The sequence below is a fragment of the Apium graveolens genome, chromosome 2, assembly GCF_009905375.1.
Source record: "Apium graveolens cultivar Ventura chromosome 2, ASM990537v1, whole genome shotgun sequence".
NCBI lineage: Eukaryota > Viridiplantae > Streptophyta > Magnoliopsida > Apiales > Apiaceae > Apium > Apium graveolens.
In genome coordinates, this window is record NC_133648.1 from 295,765,370 (window position 1) to 295,793,183 (window position 27,814).

The window sequence follows — 27,814 nt, forward strand, 5'->3', positions numbered from 1 at the left end:
TGATCAAATAACTCTTCTTTGACCATGTAGGTTATTTATTTTTTAATTTATTCAATTGGGTTGATTGGTTTATTTTATTCATTTTTTGAATACAATTAGTTTTCTTTTCATTTACAATTGAATCTAATGTAAGTAGTTGACTGTGAGTGCCAATATATAATTGAATTACATATGTTTATCTTTTACTGTTAATGCACTTAATGAGTGTTAGCTCAGATATTTATTATTATTCTTCATGTGCTCTTTAAATTCTTACTTTGATAGCTACTAATATCTCAATAATTGTATAACAAAGTAAATGAATATTTTTGGTCTCTAAGTGTTCTTTAAAATTAAAGACACTGAATTACTTTATTCAAAAAAATATTTTTATTGCAGGAGCCGGGGTTGATTAAAAAAGATATTATTATCTTATTTTCCTACTTCTGATGCTACTCCTGCAACTATTCTCAGTGCTACAACTACTTTAATGATACTGATAAACCTACTCCATGTGCTACAACTACTTCCAATGCTACTCATAATGTTACTCCTAGTGCTACCATTACTCCTACATCTAATCCCAGTGCCACCGTTACTCCTACAACTATTCATAGTGCTATTGTTACTTCTACAGCTATTCTCAGTGCTACACCTATTGTTAGTCTTGGTCTTCCTACTATTCCTACCACAGCTATATCTACACATAATGCTCATCCTTCGGCTAAAACTAGTCCTATTAATCTTGCATCCCTTGAACTCGATCCTGGTCTGTGTCGTCCAATTTGGAAGTATTAAATTAATGTTCGTGATGATATTTGGCGTGAATACATTTGGGGGGAGCATGTCAGCTTAAATTACACAAAAATCAATGTCTACCCACTGAGTTTGGAAATCAACGTCATCGTTTTCAAGTAACTTGGTTCAACTCATGGCCTTGGCTAGAGTATTCAGTTTCGAAAGATGCAGCTTTTTGTTTTCCTTATTTTCTTTTCAAAAGATGCATTTACTATTGATGAATTCAAGAATTTGAAAAGAGTTAATAAACGAGAAATGTCCTTTCTTGGTGCATATTGGACGCTGTAATTCACCACATAAAAAAACATTGAAATCTCTTGATGGGTTGACCAATGTTACATGGCATATTAACAAGGTCATAATCATCGATCTTTGAAAGAGGTAGAGAAGAATGAAATGCGCCTGAGAGCTACTATTGGAGATGTTCGATACTTGGGTTTGCAAGCATGTGCATTACGGGGTCATGATGAATTAACAACTTCTTATAACAGAGGTAATCTTATTGAGATGATCAAAATTTTTGGTAAATTGAGTGTTGATATTTTAAATGTTGCTTGGAAAAAGTACCAAAAAATGCCATGTATACTTCTCCAAAGGTACAAAAAAGATATTTTGCATATCTTTGCTTCTAAAGTAAGAAATAAAATTCATGATGAGTTAGGAGATTCTAAGTTCTGCATTTTAGTTGATGAAGCAATAAATGCATCACATAATGAATAAATGGTTATTGTGCTTCAGTTTGTTGATGTTCATGGTATTATTCATGAGTGTTATTTTGATATTGTTAATGTGGATGATACAACATCATCAACTCTTAAGAAAAAAAATCAGATATCCTCACACGAAATAACTTGAGCATTCATAATATGAGAGGTCAAGGATATGATGGTGCTAGTAATATGTGTGGTGCATTTAATGGTTTACAAGCTCTGTTTCTTAAAGATTGTCCATATGTTTATTATGTACATTATTTTGCTCACCGTTTACAACTAGCATTGGATGGGGCCGCTGAGAAATAAGATTCTATTTTGGATTTTTTTCTATGTTGTCTAATGTTAAGAATATTTTTACTGGTTTTCTTAAAGGACTACATGAGTTACAAGCTGCACACGGTATAGAGGTGGACAATTTTGTTTTTAGTGAAGAACTTGAGACTGGTCGAGGACTTAATTAGATTAGGAATTTACAACGATCGGGATCTACAAGGTGGAGTTCTCACTTTAATTGTGTTTGTAGCTTGATTGATAAGTTTGGTTCAATTATTATTGTGTTGGAAAATATTAATAATTGCAGTACTTCTTTGAACTCTATGTGTGGAGAAATTAGATATTTTATAAAAGCACTGAAGTCATTTGACTTTTTTACATTTGATGTATAAGATCATGGGCATTACAGATTTGCTTTGTCGAGCCTTACAAAGTAAATCAATTGATATCTTGAATGCTATGGATTCACTTGCAACAAGAATAGAATTGCTACAATTTTTTAGAGTTAAGGGTTTTGATATTATTTTGGATTATGTCATGTCGGTGTTTGCAAGTATAAAATTGATACAATCGATATGAGTGCTCATTATATAGATGATATTTATTCTGTGAGATAAAAAGATGATATATCAATTGAGCATTATTACCATTATGATGTATTTAATTCTGCAATTGATTTGCAGTTGAAGGAGCTACATTATAGGTTTAATAATAATTATGTGCAGATTTTGAGATTAAGTTCATCTTTGGAACCGAAGAACAATTTCAGGTTATTTGACATTGAGCACATTTGTACACTTGCTACTAGCTTTTATTCTGCTGATTGTAGACAACAAATGATGCTTCATCTTAAACTTCAACTTGATCATTACAAAATTGATGTGGTTAAGCATGCTAAGTTTCAAGACTTGTCTATTATTTCTGAGTTATGTCTACAACTGGTTGATACAGGAAAGGCAGAACAATACAATTTGATTTATATGTTGATTTATCTTGTGTTGGTACTCTCTGTTTCTACAACAAAAAGGGTTTAATATTAGTTATGAAATTAGTTAATACCGATATTCAAAATAAATTATAGGAAGAATATTTGAGAGATTCAATGCTTATCAATATTAAGAGGGAGTACGCTGAAGATATTGATCTAGTTGAAGTGATGGATGAATTTATTGCTCAAAAGAATCGCCGAGTACAACTCAAATGATGTGAGTAAATCTTTCTTTATTTTTCCACTATAAATTAGTACGCTATTAATTATTTTTTAAGCTAATAGCTTGATTGAACGATGTGATTTTGTTTTTACATGTATATAATGGTTTTCTCCCTTATTTTCATATAGAATTCGCGATTTTTTTTACCCAACCGCGGTAGATTTAGAATCTCGGGTCCACCCCTGATACTAGCTATTACATACACCAATAATCATATGACTTGCAAAAAGAGTGCCTTAAAACTGCACACCTACATCCCAACAAAAATCTATTGTGCCATAAATATAGTCACCAATATTAGATCTAAAAACTTAGTTTCTTGTCAAGGCCGACAAAATAACACAAAATATATCATTCTTGTATAGCATATTTCATCTCTTTCTCTTTGGATTTTCTTTCTTGGCATGGTGAGCAAAGACAGAGGTTGAGTTTTCTTGAGTTCCATTAGCTTTACTGTCATTCTCATACTGCTGCATCATCTCAGGGATAACATGTTGATCCTGTCGTCTTGAAACATCACCCCTAGCTGTTGTTGTTTCTACATAATAAAAGGCATGTAAATATCTGTTTTAAACCTGATGTTATCATTAATGCTTGCTAATGTACATTCTTACTTTCAGTGTCCATTTCCTTGAATTATGTCCCGATTGATTGCATGTTTTGCACACACAAGTTGTCTTACCAATGTTAGGCACAGTCCCCTCCTCTGTAGTTTTTTAATGGCATCATTTTTCTATAAATTGAAGATAACACACCATGAAATTAGGGTTGATGGATTATAAGATAACAGCTTAAATAGGAATGCCATAAAATAAAGAGTAATTACCTTCACATGACAAGTTCTAGTAGGATTTGCATAAATGTCATTTCTTATATTCCTTTTTTTATCTGCCAGAGTTCAATTTGACATTTTTACCCATATACTTAGTTTATCCTTTATTTAAATTGTCTATTTGATGTTTGTTAATAATATTTGACGGAATGCAATCGGTTAAAAAAAATTTATTCCGATCATGCTGACGCTTTATATTATATCTCAGCTATTTTTGTGTAATAAAATTATAACATGACATTATAGTGCAATTAAATCTATAATTTTGTGTTCTTTACATGATTTTTAAATATATAAAAAAGTATTTTTATATGTAAATTTTTCTAAACAGATATATTAAAAAAAGATTTTTGAAAATGGCCAATTAAAGTAGAACGGTGTGACAGAGTTAAAACATCTCTCTCTGCCCTAGTTTTCTCTCTAATGAGAGTCGACCTCCGTTTTTAGATCTAGGGTTCTAATCACCATTTATATTCTTCATTTCGTAGATCTACAATACACTCTCACTATTTAATCTTTTTCACTCTTGCATCTTCTCTTTTATTTTACTATTTTTCAAAAATTTCGAATAAAATCCTTTTTGGATGAGATTTAATTCTTTTTGGGTGAGATCTTATTTGTAACTTGTTATCAAGATTGTTCCAAATCTTTTTGAGTGTGGGTATGCTTTGTTTAAAGTATTTGTGTGTTTTGCAGTTGGATTCGTCGAAAAGGATTTACGTGGTTTTGGGGAAATCTGGATTTCTTGCATCCAAACTGAGATCACAAGAGCTCACTTTTCATTATTCAGAGTTTGGGGATATTCCGATTTTGGTTGATATAACTAAAAAATTTAAATATTGAACTGCAGATGACATTTATGTGAATGTCAATTGTGATGGTGCTAGTTTGAGGGTCGACGTAGGGTTGATTGCTGGGAAAGTTATTATAAACCTTTTTATTTCAAAAAAAATTATTTAATTTGTAAAGCAATCTGAAAACAAGACGGATATTTGTTTAGTTCGTTTATTTATTTCACAATCAGGTTGTAAGTATTATAAGTGCGGAGGTTTGTTCCGACTGTTTTCCGATATTTTAATAAATTGCATTTTATTTTATTTGTCAAAAAAGTATTTCTAGTTAGATTGTATTATCAGTACAAAGATTTGTTCCGACTGTATTCCGATATTTTAATGAATTGTATTCTACTTAAAGAAAAAGTAGAACGGTGTGAATAAAACTATTTACCAATTTGAAGGGGAAAAGAGAGGAGGAAATGAAGTGGAAGAGCACGTGAGGGAATAAACAATGTTATGGAATCGCGTGCCGCTTGTGCATGGAAAAGTGTGCCTGTAAGCGTGATATTGGAATCCGGACCATGACTGCTACTTGCTTACAGTTATCAATATTATCACTGCCACTGCCAGTCTATCAGTGCATGGAACAAGGAACTGTTTTTGGTTTCAAAGCCCTTGATATTTCCTGCTTGATTTAAGCTTTAAATACGGGAGTTGCTGTTAAGCTTAGTACGTATTTAGTTTCCTCCATTCAATATTTAAAACTTGAGCTTCACTCACTCCATAAAAGCAAGATATGGCAGATTCTGAACCAAATCAACTTTCTCAAACGGTATGCCAAAACTCCTCTCCACAAATCTAGCCTCGCATCTTGTTCATTTGTACTAGATTTGCAAATGTTAAGTCTGCATTCTCTAACTATTCAAACTTATTATTATGTTTTGTACTGTTTCTTGAAGGTTCAAGATGATGCAAAGAACCTCAGGTACTTGGATTTCGTACAAGTAGCAGCCTTGTATGCTGTGGTCTGCTTCTCCACAATCTACGAATATGCCAAGGACAACTCCGGTCCATTGAAACCCGGTGTTCAAACCGTTGAAGCCACCGTCAAAACCGTTATTGGTCCGGTTTATGACAACCTCCACGACGTTCCTTTTGAATTTCTCTCCTTCGTAGATCGCAAGGTTCATGTCTTCCTTTCTTTTTTTGCTTCTAGTTGCACTTATAGTATAGACACCTGCATATATGTTTTAAGATTTGTTTAAAGGTCTGGTCCACATCAAGCTATTATAGGAAAATTATCTTTCCGCTGATAGAAAATTTTCTTGAATAGAAAAAATCTTATAATCAAAAAAAATTAGTGTGGGGATTAAGTAACGTGAGCCGGGATTTCACATTAATTTCCAATGCAAAACCTAATAAGTGGACAGATGATTACAACCGTAATTTGTAATTTGTAAGGGGACCGCGGATCAGGACACCTGTTTAAATACAAGATATTATAATTTGTACCTTGATAAATGGTACTAGGGGTGTACGCGGTTCGGATCGGTTTTGAGGTAAAAGTCGAACCAAACCGCGAAGAGCGGTTTTAGAAAATTGTCATCCGCAACCGCGAAAATTGTCATCCGCAACCGCAAATGCGGTTGCAAATGCGGTTGCGGTTAACCGCGTCAATTGCGGTTGCGAATTTGCGGTTATTGCGGATCGGTTTGCGGTTCAACCACTTATTTTAAAATAATTAATAATTTACAAAAAAATAAATTCGGAATATTAATAAATTGAAGTTTAAGTTACGTGATAAATTACATTCAAAAATAAAATATAAACTAATGCTCTGTGTAGAGCAAGGATATTAAAAATATACAAAAATGTGGAGGCGAGAGAAAAGAAAAAAAGAAAAGGATAAAAAAAATTACATGTTGATTACATTTTTCATTTGTTTGGTTATATATCTTATAATGATTGTGAATCTTATGAACGATGTCTTAACATTAACCTAAGATTAGTTAATAAATATGTATACTTACTAATTTATATGATATCAACTACATTTTGGGAAATATAATTTATTATAAATATATGTTGCGAGTTGCGGTTGCGATTTTGCGATTTTAAAGAATTTAAAACCGCATCCAAACCGCGAATGAGCGGTTTTTAAAATCTGAATCCACAACCAACCCGCATTTCGCGATTATCCGCAAATGCGGTTCGGTTGCGAACGGTTGAGCGGTTGGATGCGGTTGAGTGGTTTGTCTGTACAGCCCTAAATGGTACTACCTCCGTCCCAAAATAAGTGTCGCTTTGACTTTTGACACGTATTTTGAGGGGTAAAAAGAAGGTACTTGTGTACATTTTTTTTATAAATTTTCTTTTTTAAATAAAAATATAAATATAAAATTTTAATTCAGGAAAAAAAAATTGGAAAAAAATATATGCAAATATCTGTTTTTAGTAGCTTAAAAAACGTGTCAAAAGTCAAAGCGACACTTATTTTGGGACAGAGGGAGTACATTTCTTAATCATAATATTTACGGTCTTTCTAATGTGTGTCTAAGGGCATACAATAAGCACTAAATTTTATGAGTTTTGTACATTTTTATTGATGGAATTATTATAAATGCAGGGGTCCATCAATATTTATGATTAGAGTACCAATCAAAATGCACCAAAGAGTTAGTGTTTATTGTGTGCCTTTGGCACACATTAGAAAACCCGTAATATTATTGTGTGCCTTTGGCACACATTAGAAAACCCGTAATATTTATATATTATTTATAAATTGTACCTTGATATTCATGAAATATTTTACTATTGTTAGGAAGTTTATGTGCTAGAACAATTTGTAACCGAACATATTCTGCTAGAACAAGTTTAACGCTAAATGCAAAATTGTCTTAACAATTCTTGGTTGCAAATTTGGAATCAACTATGCATCCAATTGTACAGTTTCTTTTTGTATTTGTTTTTTAAATTTTAGTAAGGTATTCAAATTTGACATTGTGGAACTTCTCTTACTACATCTGATTGCATCTGCACCTAACATGCAGGTTGATGAATCATTAACTGAATTGGATCATCATGTGCCTTCACTAATCAAGCAAGTATCAAGCCAGGCAATTTCAGCAGTTCAGAAAGTTCCAGAGGTGGCTCGAGCCGTGGCTTCCGAAGTCCAGCACGCTGGTGTGGTGGACGCTGCTTCAAATATAGCCAAAGCTATGTACACCAAATACGAGCCGACAGCTAAAGAGTATTACGTCAAATATGAGCCGGTAGCCGAGCAATATGCTGTGACAGCTTGGTCATCGCTTAATCGGCTACCTTTGTTTCCACAAGTGGCTCACATAATAGTCCCCACAGTGGCTTATTGGTCGGAGAAGTATAATCAAACGGTGGCTTCTTTGGCTGAGGGAGGCTATCCGGTGTCAATTTATATGCCAATGATTCCAGTAGAGAGGATTGGAAAGGTTTTCCAGGCAGCTGGAAATGGAACGACTAATGCTGTTGAGGGTTAAGTCGATGTTTATTGTTCCGAATTAATAGCAAATCCTAATTATATTAAGGTTTGTTTATGTAATCTCGAAGACAAAATATGTGGATTTTGGTCCGTGCAGTTTACATTTGTTAATTTTATTTGTCTGAGCTCTAAGCTCTTGTTTGTTTCTGGTCTTTTGTGCAAACATACGAGTAAGGACACTATATCTTCCATCAAAACCCAAAGGCAATTCTTCTGCGCTCCAATTTTCACATCAAATTCTGGGAAGGTATATAAATTCTGTACTTGCAAAAGTTTGTAAACTTTAAAGCAGCATTTGATAGGTTTTTAAGAACATCAATGATGTTCCTTTTGAATTGCGATGTTGAATTATTAAGCTATGGCAGAGGTGCTCCTATGCCAAAAGAGGTCTAGAGTCCGTTTCTCACCTTCCCCTCTGCCGACTTCTGTCAAGTCAGACACCAAACTTAAATAAGAAGTATGCTATTTCAATTCATTAAATTGAAGTTATAATTCTTTTCTATTTCTTAAGTTCTCATTTCATAAACATGACGGTAAAGTTAATTTTTGCTTTCAAAGAAACTGGGCAAAAATCTGCTTTACCAAGAAGAAATTTAAGCAGAAATGCATAATTTTCATATTTAGTGTTGTATGACAGGGTAGTCCTGTTGTTATGCTTTCCATAACCATCTTTGCAATGATTGATTCTAGGTTCTTCCGTATAAAGATGTTACCAAATGTGTGTTGTAAGAAAACTAGATGTATTCCATATCCTTGTACTGAAATTTTTGTTTGTTTTCCTTGGTACTCAATTCTGACATGTTCTCCAGTTAATAAAGTAAACCACCCAGACCTCTCTTTTCTTGAGATTGCATGCGTAGTTAGTCGAGGATCGTGCTGTTCCTAAGGATTATGTTCTCTTTCTTTAAAGATTATGTTCTTCTAGTTCCGTTGCATGTAATTGTATGGAAAATATCTATTATCACTTTTACTTGGACTAACTTAGTACCTGCAATTTCTTTTCACTCCAGAATCCCCATGTTATGCAACGTCCTCTTGATCCTCTTGATGTTTATGCCTGGCCTGGTGTAAGCTCTTCTTAAGTCCTGTTAAATATCTTCCTCCCTATAGTTTCGTGTGGTTAGTTGTCCTTGTAATAGTACTAATATCCCCCACCAACCCTCAAGTTGTATTGGACTCGATGAGGGGGTAGTCTGAAACATTTAACCTAAATATGTTTTATAACTTGAATTTGATTAGGGACTTTCAGCAAAGGAAACTAACCGTGTAACCTGAAAGCAAGTGTGCTAAATGTGCTCAGGCTTTGGTATTGGATATTAGAAAACGAACATCAAGTGTAGTGGCTGATAAAACTGAAGGATCTATCTTAAGCTCTATATCCTAACAAAACAGAAGATGTCTACTGTATCATCCAGTAACTACATTTTTTAAATTTTTATGACAATAATGAAGGAAGATTGGTGCCTTTTTTCCATATTTAGTTCTTCACCCTCTAATGTAGATGGTATTTTAGAAAACGTATAGAATTGAAGTTGCAACCCCAAAGAGTTCATTCAAAGACTTCTGTTTGCTCCTCTTTTCATCTCAATTTGTAGAAGAGGGTAGGAGCAGAAGTGTACTGTCTTTTCTTTTTATTTTTTCTATTAATATCTCCCTATCACTACGAAGTTAGGGAAGTTGCCTGCCCTCACCCATTTTCCATTCCTTCCCCTTCATATTAGATGCATAACCTAGTTGTTACTTCTAGGCACTTTGTTTACTGAAAATTACTATCAGTGCCATATTTTCAAGTAGACACTCTCAGTTCTAAAATTACACCTTAAATTTTTACATTTTTCCAGGTGATGGAGTAAAATTTGTTGCGTCCTTTTCTTCCGGGCTTTCCCCTTTCCACACTCCTTCAAGGTATCTTTTCTCCCGACAGAAGTCATTACCATCTTACTATCTATTTCCACTCCTTTTTTGTCTATACACACTCTCGTGTTGGTGACGGTTTTTCTTAATTTCTCGAATGTTAATGCTCCTTCTAATATGAAAAACTGTTAGATGCATGAAGGGCACTTTAGTCAATATGTGAATTAATCAACTAGCTATGTGTACACTATATAAGCTCATTACTCATTTCTTGTAACCAAACTTACACAATGTAATCATTTTGTAAATATAGTGTTCTTTATTTTCTTTAGTTTACATCTCTGTAGTCTCTTTTACATATCTTCATATTCTAACATGGTATCAGAGCCACGAGATCAATTCTTTCGTATTTTCGGTTGATTTCACTCTGCTTGTTCGTTGTTTTTTTTATCAAAGTTTCGATCTATCAATTTGCTATTCAAATTCTGCTGCTGTGAAATTTGTGTTGCGATTTTGGATCGTTGTTCTTGTCCAGTTGATTATGCAGAATTTGCTTATCTACGAGTAATCTCCAATGTACGCTTCGATGTACTACTGTGACGCTCATTCTCGCATTATTTTTGTTCCGTATGCATTTCTATGAATCAAGTTTTACTGCATACATATCAGAGATAAGTTGGCACATCAACTGTTTGATAAATTGCTTAACCTAGTTTCTTGTGTTTTGCTCCAATTTTCAACTGATTTCATTTTCTTCTAAACAATTATCTCCGTGCACATAAAATGTTTGTCAAATCTTCTCACTCGGTTTGCAGTTACATTTTGCTGTCTCTATATAACCCGCGTTTGAGAATTTGAGTGTTATTTGTTGATTACCCGGACGTATAAGCATTGTGCATTAGAATTACTTGACTTGTGCGATGGTTGAGATAAAGAACTTATTGTGTTGGAGTATTTTGGTTATAACGGAGGAATATTGGAGCTGATTGTGTAAAATGATCGATTTTCCTATTTCTGCAAGTTGTGGAGGGGATGCACACAGAAACTGTTTGAGGAATTGTTTGTTAGAACTTAGAAGAGTTTGTGGAGGAATTATGGTTGTATGAGACTTGCACGCTTGCCCTCCAACTTGTTGTAGATCTGTTAGCAGGAACAAATCGGCTCGTTGCTCTTGCTAAAGCGAGTGTCATATTTTGTCGAATTGATCTCATATATGAGATTGTGGGTGCAACATTGTTTGCTGTACTTTTATCCAAGTATGAACCTGTTACCTGCTTGAAGCTTCCTGCTGATTTAATGATATCTTCACTTCCTGTTATGGTTTATCTTACGTGGTTGACAAAATAAGCTTTCTTCTGGTGTCCTCGATCTTGCGAAATTGCTAGAAACATGATGGAGTAGTTCATCAGAAGACTCTCTGCCTGATGTGAATATGTCATATGATATTATGGGAGCACATATTCTTCAAACTGGGGTCCCCGCAAGCAAATCAAATCTTATTGGTACAATCTGTAGCAAGTTTAGCATAGAGTTATAATAGAAGCAAATGATGTTTCACATTTTGGAAGTTTGGTCGATCTTTCTGTTTTATCAGTGGTTGAGGCGGCATGTTTGTTCAGTCAGTGGTTAGCACATCCAACTTTCTTTGTTTGGATGATACCGGAAGACACCATAACAGTTGCCACATTTGATACGTCATCCCATTATTTTTGGTAGTGAAATTTTTCTAAAACTCATATTCGAAGCCTCTTTATAGGTTCTAAGCCTTTTGTGATTTTAAGGTAAATTATGAGTTTATTGTGCCCTTGTATGGGTTTCTTCTCCCCTTGCGAGTTTGTTTCTTACTGCATTTAGATGCATAATGCATTATTGCATTTTTCTTGATCATTGTTGCTATTGTCAACATGGTAGGTGCCCTTTATGGGTTTGTTACTTCTTAGTGAGTTTATGCACTACGTGGTTTGTACCCCTTTGTGGGTTTGATGTTCCTTGGTGAGTTTGTTGCCCTTTGTGGGTTTGTTCTCCATTGTGCATTCGTTACCTCCGTGGGGTGTTTCGTGGAGTTCGTTATGTGCTCCTGCTAATGCTCGTTGCACATTGTTGCTTTGACTTTTTTTGCCATTGCCTTACCTGTTGCTTTCATCATGCCTTGCGGTTACCTTTTTCAGTCTTATACAAGCTTGGTGTCTGGATTCAAAGGTCTTGTTACTTCTTCGATGTTGATCTTCAAGTTTGATGTTCTCATTTTCTCTCCCACATCCAACTTGAGGCGGGATGTTAGATGTATGAAGGGCACTTTAGTCAATATGTGAATTAATCAACTAGCTCAGTGTACACTATATGAGCTCATTACTCATTTCTTGTAACCAACGTAATCAATTTGTAAATACAGTGGTCTTTATTTTCTTTAGTTTACATCTCTGTAGTCTCTTTTACATTTCTTCATATTCTAACAAAAACATTGCATAAATTTTTAAGGACGGCTGAAAATGAATTTGAGAAGAGATTACTTGCGGAAGTGATTCCAGCCAATGACATTGGTGTAACTTTCAATGATGTCGGAGATTTAGAAAATGTTATGTCAAGTAAAGGACAGCTGACAAATGTAAAATGGATATATCTAAATTCACTTGGTCTATCTTGTTTAAAGTTGTGTAGAAACTTTTACTTTTTTTGAAATTGTTTTGCTGCCAAAGAAGTTTCTATATGTAGCCTTGCAAACTATTACTGCTTTTTGGACCACCTGGAACGGGTAAAACTATGCATCCTATGCTTGCAAAGTCTGTTGCAACTGAGGCTGCGGCAAACTTCATCAATATAAACATGTCAGCTATACAAATATAGGCATGAGCGTGCACGAATTCCCGTAATTTGGTTTGTGTTGCATATTAGATAGTAAGGTGTAGCAGAACTTGTACATTAGTTGCTCCAAATTTTACAAAGAGTCTAAGCCTGTATTTTACAAAGCTGTTTTCAGCCGTGCCAGCAAAATTTCACCCAGTTTGATTTTTGTTGATGAGGTAGGCATAATTATGAGTGTGCATGAATTCCCATAATTTGGTGTGTGTTACACTATAAGAATATTACGTGTTCATAATAAAGAAACCAATCTAAGATATTAGTTAGAAAGGTGTAGCAGAACTTGTATGTTAGTTGCTCCAAATATTACAATAGTCTAAGCCTCTGTTATAAAACAAAAACTGATAAATTACTGCCTGTATTACTTACTTCTAGAGTAAAAATAGTTACCAGTATAGTAATAGGTGACAAGCTGCCTAGATACTATCTATCTGCAGTACATCTGACTTCCATTGTACAGTAGTTATGCTTTCAGTAAGTTAATATTATTCGTATATTCATATTTGACAGCTTCTGATATCTTATCAATTGTCAGCTGTATTTACCCATTCTTAGCATTATGATTTACTTATCACTTCAATTTATTTATCTCAGCTAGTGTTTTTAATATCTTTTATTATTTAACTCACTCTAACCATAGCGGTCTCTGAACAAGGAGAGGGACTAGGGGGTCCCGCCAACTGCGGAATAACCCCAAAATTTTAATATAAAATTTATTATAAAAAATAACCCCAAAATTTTAATATAAAATTTTAAAATTTATTATCAAAATTTTTTTTGGTCCCCCTAGATTTAAAAAAAAAAATTAAATTGAGAATTGATTATACAAAATTTTATTGATTTTGTTAATTATTTCATTCAAAATAATATTGATTAGATGGAAATCATGGAATTTGTTCATTAATCTTAATAATTAATAAATAAACATATAAGATAAAATGGTTGACCTTCCAAACTTGTGCATTCAGAGGACATGATGAAAGCTGCAACTCGAAGAATCTAAAACTTTTGGCTTCTTACAATCCTCAAGTAGAAGAAATAATTTTAAATAAAGCCCCCAAAAATGCCAAATACACTTCACCAAAAATTCAAAAAGAACTTTTACATGTTTTTGCTAGGAAAGTGCAAGATTTAATTTGTGATGAGATTGATGATGCAAAATATTGTTTGATTGTGGATGAATCTAGAGATATTTCTAAAAGGGAGCAAATGGCTATTGTGGTTAGGTTTGTTGATAAAAGCGGCTTTGTGAGGGAGCGTTTCTTGGATTTAGTCCATGTTAAAGATACAACTTCTTTAACTTTAAAGACTGAAATATGTGATATTTTGTCTCATCATAATCCTAATGTCCAGAACATAAGAGGTCAAGGATATGATGGTGTCAATAAAATGCGTGGTGAGTGGAATGGGCTGCAAGCCTTATTTCTTAAAGATTGTCCTTATGCATATTACATTCATTGTCTAGCACATCAATTACAATTAGCACTTGTGGCTGCAACAAGAGAAGTACCTCAGATTCACACTTTCTTTCAAAATATGGTCTTTATTATCAATGCGGTTACTAGTTCTTCTAAGCGGCATGATGAGTTGCAAGCTAATCAAATTGCTGAAATTGAACATTTAAAGAAAATAGAAGAGATTCAAACAGGTAAAGGTTTCAATCAAATTGCAACATTTTAAGTGCATCACTAAATCTTAGGGATGGTTACAGGTCTTTCAACATAGAGAACATTTGCAAGTTAGCTGAAAAGTTTTATCCAGAAGATTTTTTTGGGAGATGAAAAAATCCATCTACAGTGTGAACTACAACATTATGGGTTAGATGTTCCGGTTCATCCAGATTTGAAGAATCTGTCTACTCTTGGTGATTTATGTCATGGATTGGTAACCACAGGGAAAGCTGACATGTATCCATTAGTTGATAGACTATTAAGACTTGTCTTGACTCTTCCAGCATCTACTGCAAAATCTGAACAGCTTTTTCTGCTATGGAAATTGTGAAAATAAGTCTTCGCAATCGAATGGAAGATGAATTTCTTAGGGATTATTTGATAGTGTATATTGGAAAGGAGACTGCCGAGGAGATCATTTCTGCCGAGGAGATCATTGATTCTTTTTATTTGATCAAAGAAAGGCGTGCACATCTCAAATAAATCGGTATGCTTTCTACTTTTATTTATTTTGGTCCCCCCATATTAGATTCCTGATTCCGCCCCTGCTCTGAACCAGCACCAGAAAAAGCCACATTTTGCTAAAAGCGACTGATAGCCACATTTCTGTAGGTAGATAGCATGTTAGGTAGGCGTGAAATCCAGGAGAACATGAAGCACTGCGGAAAATGAAGAATGAGTTCATGGTAAACTGAGATGGTGTACGTACAAAAGATAAAGAACGTGTACTGGTACTGGCTTGCTGCAGCCAATAGACCGTCTGACCTTGATGAGGCTGCTGTGCTAAGACTTTCAGGAAAGTTTTAATAATGGATCTTTCTTTTTATCTTTGTAAATATTGTAAAGGAATGGTTTGTTGATGATTATATTTCATATTGCAGGTTAATGGTAAACCTCCTAGATGTCTTGAAGTTTTAACTATAGCAATAAAGGTTTATCATAATATCATCCAAAAAACCGTGCACCACTGTAACCATATTACAATCAATACTGGAATACAACAGTCAAACTCAAGTTCACAAGGCAGGGATATGATATCTGCACGCCAAAGCATGAAATTGTTTTAAAAACTAAAGGTAATTGGCGAAATGGGCTCTGCCAATAAAAGTGTCTAGGTCCAACATCAGAGCAAGAAAACTATGCTAGAGACATGGTGCATTCAGTTAGTAAGCAGATACTCATGTGCTTGCAGGTGCTTCTGCTTTCTCCTCTGATATTCCTGTTTTAGTTTCCTCGCCAACCTTTGCATTGTCTTGACCTTCGGGTTTTGTTGCCTCTTGAACTGCAAAGCAAAATGGATCACAGTTTATTAAACCCCACAGTTATCTCTAGGACTGACAAATATATCTCCATCAAATTCTGAAGTACTTTTAAACTTCCTCATTCAAAAATATCCCATACTTAATTTTAATATTGCTCAAGGACGGAAACATATTTATTATTGAGCCTTCCATTGTCACATATCATAAAAAAAACATAATGGTAAAGTTCAAAGTAGAAATTCCATTTGATCATTACCTTCATCATCGCTGTCGTCAAAGTCATCACCAAAGTCGCCCATGCCAGGCATTCCCCCCATGCCAGGCATCCCACCCATGCCGCCCATGCCCGCCAATGCTTCCATGCCAGGCATGCCTCCCATTCCTCCCATACCTCCCATTCCGCCCATGCCCGCCAAGGCTTCCATACCAGGCATGCCTCCCATACCGCCCATGCCGCCCATGCCACCCATGCTCTAAAAAAAATATAAAGCAAGTACTCGTAACACCAATATGCATCAACTCATTAAGCTAAGTAACAATGACTGGCTATAAAAACTAAAAGAGCCTTACCGAGAAATCCATTCCATCCATGCCCGCATCAGCAGGAGCTGTAACACATTAACAAATCAAGACAATTATTACTTTAGCCAAGTTCAAATAAGTTGCATGAAATGAAGGGCCTGTTTGGCCACCATCAAATAAGTAACTTATTGACTTATAAGCCCGTAAGTACTTATCGATGAGTGTTTGTCAACCCAACTTATAAGTTTATAAGCTGATAAATTGAATGTTAGTAACAACGTACTTTTTCTCAACTTATTTTGATTTTTCACTTTTTTATTAATTTTTATTTTAAAATATATGTTTGTAAATGTTATTTAAATTTAAAATTCAAGAATTAAGAAAAAATTGTATTTAAAAATTATTTATTTTAACTCATTTAAGTAAAAAAAATTCTGACTTAAAAGTAAATTATCCAAACACTTATATAACTTATAAGTTTTTATCTACTAATCACTTATAAGTCACTTATGCATTTTAAGTGATAAGTTACTTATTTTAAGATTTCTCAAACGGGCACGAAGTCCAGAAGCTTAATTTAACAAAAGAAGCTATATGAAGTACCGGGATCATCATCTTCATCAACCCATTTGTCCCAGTCTACTTTAACATAGTGTGGTGTTCTAGCATCTCCCTTCAATAGTTTTTTCCACCATTTACTCTCTGCTTTCTCCAAAATACAGAATATGCTCCGTGGGCCAATGTTTATTTTGCTTTCCTGTAAATAAATAAACCAAGTAAACATAAGAGTAAGTAATAAATCATTCCAGCTGTAGAGAAGTAAAAAAACAACTGTAGATTTTGGAGAAGCATACCTCTACATTAATCTTATCGAGCAGCTCAAGCATCAGTTCATAGTGATTATCTGAACCAGCAGTAGCAGAAAATTTGAAAACACCTTCAGGCTCAACATTAACTTTGGAGTCCTTTGTGTCTGCCAAAAGAACAGTAATGAAAATCTTGTCCTCCCTTTGTGCCCACTTAACCTCAGGATGGCGACTACAAAATTGACATCATATTAGCACGGCAACTTGTGAACATAAATAACACATTAAAAATTCAAGTTATAATCTTATGAAGCATTCCTAGAAAATCAACACAACCATAGCAACACAATAAAATGTTCTTCAAATAGAAGCCAAGACCTTAAACTAGATATAAATATCAAAACCTAGATATTTATAAATTAAAACCCCGAGAGACTTTAAAATATCTTTTGCTGCAAGTCCTTAATCAATCAATTGTAAGGTTAGCTATCTACTGCAGCAAGTCCTTATCTAATAAATTGTAACAGATTTACAGTTATACTTGAACACCGAACACAGCATGCTTAAATAAAAATACATATCCAGATAACACACAAGTTTCAATTCAATTTAAAGATACACTAAAATCGTACATGTCTCAGGTATATACCCGAGGTTAAATTTCTTCTTTTCATACATATGAACAATAATACAGTGCGTGTTCTAGTAAAAAAAATTATGCAAAAGTTGTTATACCCGTGTATAAGTTCCCCAGGTCACACTGAGAAGTCAGAAACATGGTTCTCCGTAAATTTATACAATATAAAACAAAAGCAGAACAATAATCAAAGCATGACCATGTGTACAGTCCATCAGTACCCATATATCATACAAGCCCAGGTTTTAATTAACTTCAAGAAACTACAAACAAACACACACACATGCCCAGACCAGTAATATATATCAATCAAAAACACCTAATATTCACCCACACATCGAACAAATACTCGACAAAGTAACATTTACACGATTATACATACACATAAATGTCAATTCAAATACCCAGCACAAACACAACACATCATTAGCAAATTCCATTATAAACTAAAATCCAACAACTATCACCGTAATAAACACACACACACACCCACATAAACAAATACCCGAGGTTAATTTCATTTCTTTTTCCATACAAATAAACAAGGATGCACAGTAAATACAGGGTGTGTTCACTAACTAGAAATAAAAAAAATCTTTTTTTATAGACAAAAAATGATTCCAAGGTCACAGTCAAAAGTGTGAAACATGTTTCTCCGTAAAAATATTATACAAAGTATCCGTAAAACACTAATCACAGTATGGCTATGTCTAAATTCCATCATAGCCATACACACTATTCATCAATAAAAAGCTTACAGGTGCTGTGTTAGGTGTTTTTGATTGATATATATTACTGGTCTGGGCGTGTGTGTGTTTGTTTGTGGTTTCTTGAAGTTAATTAAAAATATGTGTATCACACAAGCCCCGTGTAAAATGAACTTAAAGAAAGCACACACACTATTCATGAATATAAAGCAGCAAAAACAGCACCAGTAAGCTCCATTTCACGCACAAATCTCAACAAACACTCGCTACATCAGTAGCAGTTCTACTCCGGCCGACAAATCCAACAAAATATTAAAATAAACAAAAAAAATACACACACACATATAATACATACATACATACATACATACGATTCACAACTAAAGAAGACTTAAAAATAAGAAATTAAAGAAAAAACAGGGGGGGGTTATAACTAAAACCACGACAGATCGTGGAACAACAAAACTAAAACAGAAAATAAGAAAATTAATGAAAGAAATTAAAAGGGTGGTTACCTCATGTTGATGAATTAGGGTTTGAGGAGTGAAGAAATGAAAACCCTAGAAGAAGCAAAGAGGGGACCAAAAGAAAAAGACAGCCTAAATGGTATTGTTTTCTTTTTCAAGGACGGACGGTCTTTTAAGATCAACCAAAGGCCTCAATTTTTAACGGTCCGGATTAGAGGGTTAGGTTAGATTCTACTCCCTTTTTCTTTTTCCTTTGGGTTGGGGCCTTCTCTTCTCTTTAGTCATTGTCCATTTGCACACTGGGCTTTACAAAATTCAAGCCCAAAATACATCCTTAGTAACCCAAAATACATCGCTATCTTTTTTATCAACTCATCTGGCTAACACCCTAATACATGTTGCAATTTATTTTATTACCAACTTGTACGATACAATATACATTATTACTTTGCGAAAAAAAATTTGGACCTCTGACATTTTGCATTAAATGATATACAGGTCTTTATTCCGTGAAAAACCATCTTATATACATAACAATGGAGAATCATTAATTTTATTATAGAATCTCATCACAAATTGTAAAATTTTATTTCAATAAATATAAAATTCGATTCTAACCTAGAATAGCAATTATATTTAAATATAATAAAAAATTTAACAATTAAAATTTGAAAAAATTACTTTGATTGTAAATTTGATTCTACAGTAAAATAATTTTTAATAAATGTGATGTGACGACTGAGAATTTTGCGACATAATTAAGTAAATGAAGTATGATTTATGTGAAATGATTATAATTATGTGATTAAGTGCTGGTTAATTGTCTTTACTGTATATTAGAATCTAGGATTGTAAATAAAGACGTTCCAATTTAAAGAGTCAGCTTAGAGATTAAGCTGTGTTGTCGGGCCGTCGAGTAGAACGGAACATGTCCTAAAAAGGGATTAAGGTATTTAAAATGTGAACTATGTGTTATTATGTGAAATGAAATGCTTGAGTAAAGTAATGCGTTCTAATGACGTGTCAGTCGATAACGATATTGTGAAGCGTAATTGAAACGCTAAGCGTCAGCCCGTCAGGCTGAACGTGACCCGATACGCGTAGAAAATAATAAAATTAAAGAAGGGCAAATTTTATGATCAGACATAAGTTGTGATGTATTCGTATGTGTGTTTGCTTGTCCATGTGCATGATTACGTGGTCTGTTGACATTTTTCTGGATTTAAGGGAATTATTTGATTTAAAAATAAAGTTTATTTAACCTTCGCACATTTTTATAAAATTATCTGAATAAGATAAAGGCTCAGATTTGTTCTGTTATCTTCGTATTAGTCCTAGAGACTTTCTAAAAATGATGAGCGGATTTAATTGGTGATCGTTGCATTTTAAATTGATTTTTGTGTGCTAAAATGCTACTACCTCTATCCCTTTGGTTTCTTAACATTTGAGATTTGGCACAGGATTTAAGAAGTAATTAAAAACTTATATTTGTTGGTGGTGTCAAGAAAATAAAATAAACAAGTACAAAGCATGCTAAGAATTCAAAGTACACACAATATTAAAGTGGATTGGCGCCACTAAAAGTTCTGCACTTCCCACCAAATATTTGAATTCTTAATACAAACTTTCAACTGCTTCTACGGATAACTATATATAGCTAGCCAACTTTACATACAAAAAATAATTTTACAAAGGATAGCTACACCAAAATAAAGGCTTCTTAATTTTGGCTTCAATGTCTGCTAATAGACCAGCACACTATTTTGATACAAGTTCAGCTCCAGTACAAAAGAGGCTGACCAATGTTGAGAAAAAACAGCTAGCAAATTTACTGTCCCTGAATTTCAACAACAATAAATTAAAGCATGGAATGATAAAAAAGCTTGCTGCAGATTTCAGTATTAGCAGGATCACAGTGTACAAAATCTGGAAGGTTGTTTTAAAGGCCATAAAAGAAGGGATATTACCGGATGTGGAGAGAAGGTACAAAGGAAAAATCAACAAATTTGCAATTGACTTGGAAAAGGTAACATCAATACCTTTACACCTTAGAACTAATATTAGGACTCTTTCATGTCAACTGGGTGCCTCAAAATCAGTTGTTCACAGACTTGTACAAAGAGGCAAAATAAGGTCACACTCAAATGCCTTGAAGCCCTTTTTGACAGCCATAAATATGGAAGCGAGAGTGAATTATGTTCTTAAAAGTCTTGAAAGTTCGACACTATACACAAACCCAACTTATGATGGTATGTATTGTAGTGTGCACATAGATGAAAAATGGTTTTACATGACAAGAGCTACACAAAGATACTACCTACTCCCATCGAAACCATTACCACATAGGACATGTAAATCTAAAAAATTTATAACAAAAATTATGTTTATGAGTGCAATTGCTAGGCCTAGATATGATGCGAATGGTGTGTGCATTTTTGATGGAAAGATTGGCATATTTTCATTCACTGTTACAGAACCTACTAAGAGAGCTAGCAAAAATAGGGAAAGAGGAGTCCTGGAAATTAAGCCTATTGAAAGCATCACAAAACTTGTCATTAAACAATGTCTTATCCAAAAAATTATTCCGGCCATAAAAGCCAAATGGCCATCAAATTCAGATCTTAATATTTTAATCCAACAAGACAATGCCAAAACTCATATTCAAGGCAATGATCAAGATTTTATCAACGCAGCACAATCGGATGGATTCAATATCAGTTTGGTCAATCAACCAGCAAACAGCCCTGATCTTAATATTAACGACTTAGGTTTTTTCCGAATCATTCAAGGACTTCAACATGAAAAGGCTCCAAAGACGGTTTGTCAACTAGTGGATGCGGTAACAAAGGCATATATTGAAGTGTCTGACAAGACATTAAATTTTGTGTGGCTATCACCCATGTCATGTATGAATGAAATTCTAAAACATAAAGGAAACAACAATTATCCACTTCCTCACATTGGAAATAAATGACTTGAAATATTGGGAATTCTTCCGACTACTATCACAACCCCACGAGTCTTGGTACAAGATGCATTGGAGAGGCAGAATTTTACTCAAGAATGACTCTATTTTGTGCAGACCCTATTTTGTGTTAGGCTCTGTTTTGTGCTAGAATTTGAGCTTTTGGCTCCGTAATATGTTTGTATTTATATGTAACCTAATGTTAATGTCAATATATTTAGACTTTTATTAGGGCTACATCTTTGACAACAAATTAGAAAAAACATAATCAAGACAAAATAAGCTCCAATCATCCAAAATAATCACAAAAAATTAAACTAATTAAATTAAATTTATAAGCACAATCAAAAAAACATAACTCACCCAATCCATATCATAAATTAATTCTACCAACTGTACCAAAAAATACTCATAAAACAATCAATAAAATCGAATCGACCAGTATGATTATAAAATAAATCAACCCAAATCACAAATATTTTTACCGTATTTTAACGAAAAAATCTGGGTAAGAAGATCTCCAAAAGCCCGGTTGGATCTTCAAACTTTAGTTTTCGTGGTTTTAAATTTGTAGTCTTGCGCTTTTTAATTCGTAGAAGACCATCGATGTCTTGCACGTGTTTCCATCCGGAACCCATTCTTTCAGGAGTGTCTTCCATGATCAAGTCGGTAGGAGAGATTGATTTTGAAGGAGAAATAGAAGACTTTGATAAACTAATGTTTACAACTAAGTCAGAGGGAGGTGATAATTTTAAAGGAGAAAGAATTGTCTCTTGTGAACTAGTTATTGCGGGGCAGAATTTAGAAGAGAGTAAGTTTCATGGGTATCCATTAAAGCTGCTTGGATGAGGGCAAGTATTTTACTTTACTTTTGTAGTATTACGAGGTAAAAGTGAAAGGTTTTACTTGTTAAAATGGGTGGACCAGTTTCTGCTATAATCTAAATTTTTTAATGGATTTAAGTTGCAAGTACTTGAATATTATAGTATAAATAGTTTACTATTTTTGGAAACGTTAACAATCTAATGGGACATCCCAAAATAGAAAATGTTAACAATCCAAGGGGACGGAGGGAGTATTATTAAAGCAAACTTGTGAAAATCATATAAAATCAACCGTTCGCTCAAAAGATTATTATGAGTAATGGTTGGAAAGCTAATTTCGAGATCTACGTATTAAAATTGTTATTTGCAATAATTTTTGACTTTCCGAGAGAGATATACTTTATATTTGATTTTTATCTTATTTGAGTAAAAAGAAAGGATTAATCAAACACAAAAAGGGATTTAGTAGATTACTAAAATACTCTGGGCCCTAATAAAATATAAACACTCTCCCCCCCTTTTCTTTATTTCTTTCCCGTGAACATCCTCCCCCTCTCCCTCACTTTCTTTTCCTCTCTCTCGAACACTCTCTCTCTCTCGGCTCTCTCCCATCTCTCTTCTCTCTCTCTTACATGCAACATCAAATATTCACCCAAACTCAAAGATATTACCACCTATAGCTTCTATTTTCGGTATACTTCTCAAATTTCACTTGCATGTAAGTGTTTATGATGACCATCTCTATGGTTGTGTTCAAGGAAATCAATTTCTTGATACATGATCATAAGAGTATATTCAAGAAGATTTTGTGGTTTAAAACTCAAGAGTAGACCCGTTATGGGCACTCTTAAGTTCGACCACCACCGGCCATGATCCAAGGAGAGCCGGTGGAATTTTAATGATGTGTTAATGTGATTTTGAGCCTTGCATATTTTGGTTTCTTGAAAGTTCAAAAAGGGTTTTGGTACTTCCTTTGAAATTTGAGTATGTGATTAATAAATGGATTGCTTTGATTGTTTTAAAAGAATTTGGATGTGTGTAAATGATTTGATGCTTAGAAAATCAAATTTGAGGGTTGCATGTTGAGGTTTTGGTTCGGCATTGTACTAATAAAAAGGGGAACTAGATTTGGTGGCTTGATCTTAGTGTAAACTAAGCTTAATTAGTGAAAAGTGTGATTGCGTGTTAGTTTTAAGGAAGAACAAGTAATACATGTCATTGTTTGGTCCTTGAGATTGTGAATCATGATTTAGCCGAATGAAAAATGGGTCTAGAAGAGATTGATTTGATGATTAAGTGAATGCATGCATGTTGATTGGATAATTTGATTAAAGCTTGAGTTTTTAGGTGTTGTTTTGTTTTGTGATTCGAAAATTGTGATGAAATTGAGTAGAATGACTAAGTTAAGGTTTAAAACAAGTTGGAAATGTGATATAAAACTTTGCATGTCAAAATTGATCCTTGCATGTGTGATTTATTGAAAAACCCGAAAGGGTCATATGGTTAAAAAGAGAATTAAGGGGATTTTTATGAGAATATATGCTAATTATCTTAGTTACTAATAAGAACTTGGTTGCATGACTTTGATTGGATTATGCTTGTGTTCGAATTTGATAATTAAAAGAGGGTGTTGAATTTCGATTCTTAAAAAGAACATGATTCGGGTTTTGGACTAAAAGAATGAAGCGTAATTGCGAAAAGACCCTTGTAATATGCATACCAAAGAAGTTTATTGTGTTTGATTATATGAGATTGAAATTGAGTATGCGTGGTTGTGTTTTATGTGTATAGCCGAATGGAATATAAGTAGAAAAGTGAATGATTTGGTTCCAATACCTTGCTAAGTGATTGCATGTGAAATTCTAGGAGATATGTGATTTATTTGTGGTTGTTGTGGTTCAAATTAAGGAATAAAAGAAAAGGAAATTAAGTTGTTTGTTATTAAAGAACTATAAGTGATGGTTATAGTCACCAAAGATTTAGTTGAGAATAATTCACGTACTCGTAAAAACTATACTAGTGTGATTTGAAGAATAGTTAAAGTTAAACTAGTATAAGTCGATCGATGAGAATATAAAGATGTAAAGGCTTCGAGAAAGGAATGTGTTATGTGTTATGTGCTTATGTGTATAAGCTATACTCGTATATTTGAGTCAAGAGTATAATCAAGTTATCGTATTGAGTGATCGTTCAGGGAACGAGAGTTGGAAAACTGATTAAGGTTTTGGTTTTATTGTAGATTCAGAGCGTGAGGGCATTCAAGCTAGGAAAGGGAAGGGTATACTAGGTGGCAGTAGTTCAACCTTCAGGAAAGCGAATTCAGGCAAGTAACTCTCATTATTTGTGAAAATGGTTATAGAGAGGTTATTGTTCATACCATGTAGAGTATGGAACTGTTTAAATAATGAACCCCTGTTAATGATTTGAGATACCCCGTCTTTGATCTTGTTAAACTGTTATTGATAAGCTTATTGATTCAACCCTTTGGTAACCTGTCTTTTCTGTTCAAGTTATTTGTTAAGCCATGAATGGTTATAAACCCTATAATTACCTTTATGAACCCCTTGTAATGATACCTTATTTCTTGATCACCATATTTCCTATTGATCCTTGAAACAGATATTGATCCTTCTAATTTAAGTACCTTGTTATCCCTGATTTAGAATCCTTGGAATTGCTCCTTGCTTGTCTTTGAATCACTTCCTTAACTTTTATTTCTTGAAACTTGATTTAAGAATGAGTTTCGACTCGAAAGAGTCCGAATGATTTCATATTCTTGGTAATGATAAAATGAATTTAGAAAACCTACTTTTTCCAACTCAAGGTTTTCCAAATGAATTCCTGATAGATTGGATGGGACGTAAGAGGCTAGTGGGACTATTCCAGTCATTGTAAGAGGCTAGCGGGGCTAGTCCAGTTTAAGGCTGAAATTATGTCGATTGGTACCTTAAAGACCAGATGGAGGTCGAAACGGGCTGATCACCCGTATTATAATGAAATAAAAGATAAAGTGATCCAATCAAGGGTTCTATATTGATTATTTAAATTGGAACTGAAATTTCCTGTTCAGTAATTGATTCTTTAAAAATGAAAAATGGTTTATATTGTTGTGAAAAGAGTTGATTGTGATATTGTGAAGCTTAAAGCTCGTGAACCCTGATTCTAATCTGTTGATCATATAATTGATTCTACATAATGAAAATATTTTCGCTTTCCTTTCTGAAAGATCTATTTTGATCCTTTAATGATTTGTGATGAATGTCGGCTTTCACCCTGCTTTGAGCCTTATTCCTTGAAAGCCCCACATTTTTTCTTCATAACCCTTTCTTAACCCGAAAGATGGAAATCTGCCACCTAGAACAAAAAAAGTAGAATGCCCTGAGTTTGGTAAAGTAAATTGTGGATTTCATATCATAGAGTTGCTTTATAGTTACTTAATGAGTTTTATACTCATATGTTTTATTTTAATCTAACCATGGCAGTTAAGTAAGAAGATGGCCAGGCTTAGGCGCACTGCTCGTAAGAGCGTACCTGGTGCTCCCTACCGTGTTGAGGGCTTCCGGTTGCCAGAGCAGGTAGTGGTGTTTTTGAGTGAGAAAGCGCTTAGCCAGAAGGTTGTAAAGATATAATGGGTTATCTGTCGGTTCCAAGCCGGAATCGATTATGCATATTTTATAATATTTAGGGGTTGTAAGTTATATTTTATGATTGATAGTTGTAATCTTGTCTCATACTTTATCCTGTTTGATCATGTTAGTAGTTAATCGGGGTTTATGCTTATTTAATTATTAGATTAAAGGTGCATGGGTCCTCATTTTCTAACCCCGAGATTGAGGGCTTCACAAGTTGGTATTAGAGCTATAGGATCTAGTCCCTGAGACAAGTTAGGATTAAAAAAGGGGTATTTTGGGTATATATTTATATCGTGAGAGAGTTCGACTCATATAGAGTTGAGTTAGACTATTAGGTATAGTCTAAGGGAAGTGTGTATTAGTTAAAGTGAAACTAGAGTTAGGGTGTGAGTTAGCTGGAAGCTTTATTTAACCCTAACGTTGTTTCTTGGTTGTTGTTTTGTGTTTTCTCTCAGGATCCCAGTAGTGGTAGTGATTCAGATTTCGAGATTAGTTTGATCGGTACCCCAGTGGACCCTATTCCACTCTCTCCATAGGAGCCTGTGCATGTTAGTTCGGACCCAGAGGAGGACCCTTCTGAGAGTAGTGAGATCCCTATGCAGATTTCACCCTTGAGGCCAGATTCAGAGACCCCTGCCCCTGAGCCAGAGTCTGAGATGCCTAAGACGGTACCTGTCAGTATTGGTGGCAAGTTAGCCTAGGACCGAGACTTTGTTTACTCCCGTATTCCTGAGTTGGTAGCTTTGGTGGATAGGTTGATTCGAGACTCTAGGAAGAGGACTTCGGTAGTGATGGAGGAGTAAAGAGCTAGGATTCAGTTGGTGGAGTAGGTTGCCCGGAGGAGATTGAACGAGGGACCATCCACTAGTGATGCTGATGCTGAGGCCCGGAGGCTGCATAAGATCATTCGCTGGATGTTGGTTGTGTTGAGAGAGATTCTGGATGATTAGACAGGACTGTTAGTTGAGTCCGTAGATTGTTGTTTTTCAGTGCCAGTAGGCTTTGGGATACTTGGTCAGATGCCGGGATCCCTTTTTCATTTGTTATGTTGTATTTCGGAACTCTATGGTAGTAGTAGTTGTTAGAAGTTAGGGGTAGATAGGGGGATATTTTCCAGTTTTTCCTCTGTTTAACCCTGCTATATTATTGTACCTTATTTCAGAACTTATGATAACCAAACTTTTCTTTATGTACCCTTTGCTTAATAAATCCATTATCCTGTTTTCCATTGTGTACCCTAAATATCTCATAAATTGTTCTAAATACCATGTTTTCGTATAACTATGATAAAAATCTGTGATACCCTATTCTGTGCCATGATAAAATAACACTGATATGAGAATTATGTAGTAATAGGATTGCATGTGCAAATTGGGTAAAGCTTAAAACCCGTAAAAGAGATTTTATAGTAAAATGTTGTTATTTATGCCATGCTATCGTATTGCTAAATAATTGCCCAATCAGGTTTGTAAGAAATGGCCAACTCACCAGATCACCAAGAAGAAGAAAT

At 34.3% G+C, this 27,814-nt stretch overlaps 4 protein-coding genes and 1 long non-coding RNA gene across 5 annotated transcripts; 4 read left to right on the forward strand and 1 right to left on the reverse strand.

Moving 5' to 3' along the window:
• Positions 1–1,643: 1,643 nt before the first annotated feature.
• On the forward strand, positions 1,644–4,649 carry LOC141702260 (uncharacterized). Its single transcript, XM_074505958.1, has 6 exons — positions 1,644–1,739; positions 1,838–1,889; positions 2,173–2,306; positions 2,447–2,764; positions 2,845–2,952; positions 4,503–4,649. Exons 1-6 carry the CDS (start codon positions 1,644–1,646, stop codon positions 4,647–4,649), a joined length of 855 nt encoding a protein of 284 aa, XP_074362059.1.
• A 552-nt stretch (positions 4,650–5,201) lies between these two features.
• Positions 5,202–8,340, forward strand: LOC141706353 (stress-related protein-like). Its single transcript, XM_074509136.1, has 3 exons — positions 5,202–5,414; positions 5,542–5,766; positions 7,633–8,340. The coding sequence occupies exons 1-3, from the start codon at positions 5,379–5,381 to the stop codon at positions 8,095–8,097; spliced, it is 726 nt and encodes a 241-aa protein (XP_074365237.1). The 5' UTR covers positions 5,202–5,378; the 3' UTR covers positions 8,098–8,340.
• Positions 8,341–9,690: 1,350 nt separating this feature from the next.
• On the forward strand, positions 9,691–12,368 carry LOC141708621 (uncharacterized). Its single transcript, XR_012569550.1, has 2 exons — positions 9,691–10,004; positions 12,122–12,368. It is a non-coding gene; the product is annotated as an uncharacterized LOC141708621 (long non-coding RNA).
• Positions 12,369–15,384: 3,016 nt separating this feature from the next.
• On the reverse strand, positions 15,385–19,089 carry LOC141708623 (uncharacterized protein OsI_027940-like). Its single transcript, XM_074512337.1, has 6 exons — positions 18,932–19,089; positions 17,121–17,304; positions 16,870–17,023; positions 16,315–16,352; positions 16,001–16,217; positions 15,385–15,764 (listed from the first exon to the last, which is right to left on the reverse strand). Exons 1-6 carry the CDS (start codon positions 18,934–18,936, stop codon positions 15,661–15,663), a joined length of 702 nt encoding a protein of 233 aa, XP_074368438.1. The 5' UTR covers positions 18,937–19,089; the 3' UTR covers positions 15,385–15,660.
• A 1,529-nt stretch (positions 19,090–20,618) lies between these two features.
• On the forward strand, positions 20,619–21,857 carry LOC141702269 (uncharacterized). The gene has a single exon (XM_074505971.1). The coding sequence runs from the start codon at positions 20,619–20,621 to the stop codon at positions 21,855–21,857; it is 1,239 nt and encodes a 412-aa protein (XP_074362072.1).
• The last annotated feature ends 5,957 nt before the right edge of the window (positions 21,858–27,814 follow it).

Excerpts from the sequence above, each read along its gene's own strand:
- LOC141702260 (XM_074505958.1), top strand. The coding sequence starts at position 1,644 with ATGAGAGGTCAAGGATATGATGGTGCTAGTAATATGTGTGGTGCATTT. Across the intron at positions 1,740-1,837 it reads ATTGTCCATATGTTTATTAT|AATATTTTTACTGGTTTTCT; the intron begins GTACATTATTTT and ends TCTAATGTTAAG. Across the intron at positions 2,307-2,446 it reads TTTTGGATTATGTCATGTCG|TTGAAGGAGCTACATTATAG; the intron begins GTGTTTGCAAGT and ends ATTGATTTGCAG.
- LOC141706353 (XM_074509136.1), top strand. The coding sequence starts at position 5,379 with ATGGCAGATTCTGAACCAAATCAACTTTCTCAAACG. Across the intron at positions 5,415-5,541 it reads CAAATCAACTTTCTCAAACG|GTTCAAGATGATGCAAAGAA; the intron begins GTATGCCAAAAC and ends TGTTTCTTGAAG. Across the intron at positions 5,767-7,632 it reads TCTCCTTCGTAGATCGCAAG|GTTGATGAATCATTAACTGA; the intron begins GTTCATGTCTTC and ends CCTAACATGCAG.
- LOC141708623 (XM_074512337.1), bottom strand. Across the intron at positions 17,024-17,120 it reads TCGATAAGATTAATGTAGAG|GAAAGCAAAATAAACATTGG; the intron begins GTATGCTTCTCC and ends ATTTATTTACAG. Across the intron at positions 16,353-16,869 it reads TGATGAAGATGATGATCCCG|CTCCTGCTGATGCGGGCATG; the intron begins GTACTTCATATA and ends AATGTGTTACAG.
- LOC141702269 (XM_074505971.1), top strand. The coding sequence starts at position 20,619 with ATGTCTGCTAATAGACCAGCACACTATTTTGATACAAGTTCAGCTCCA.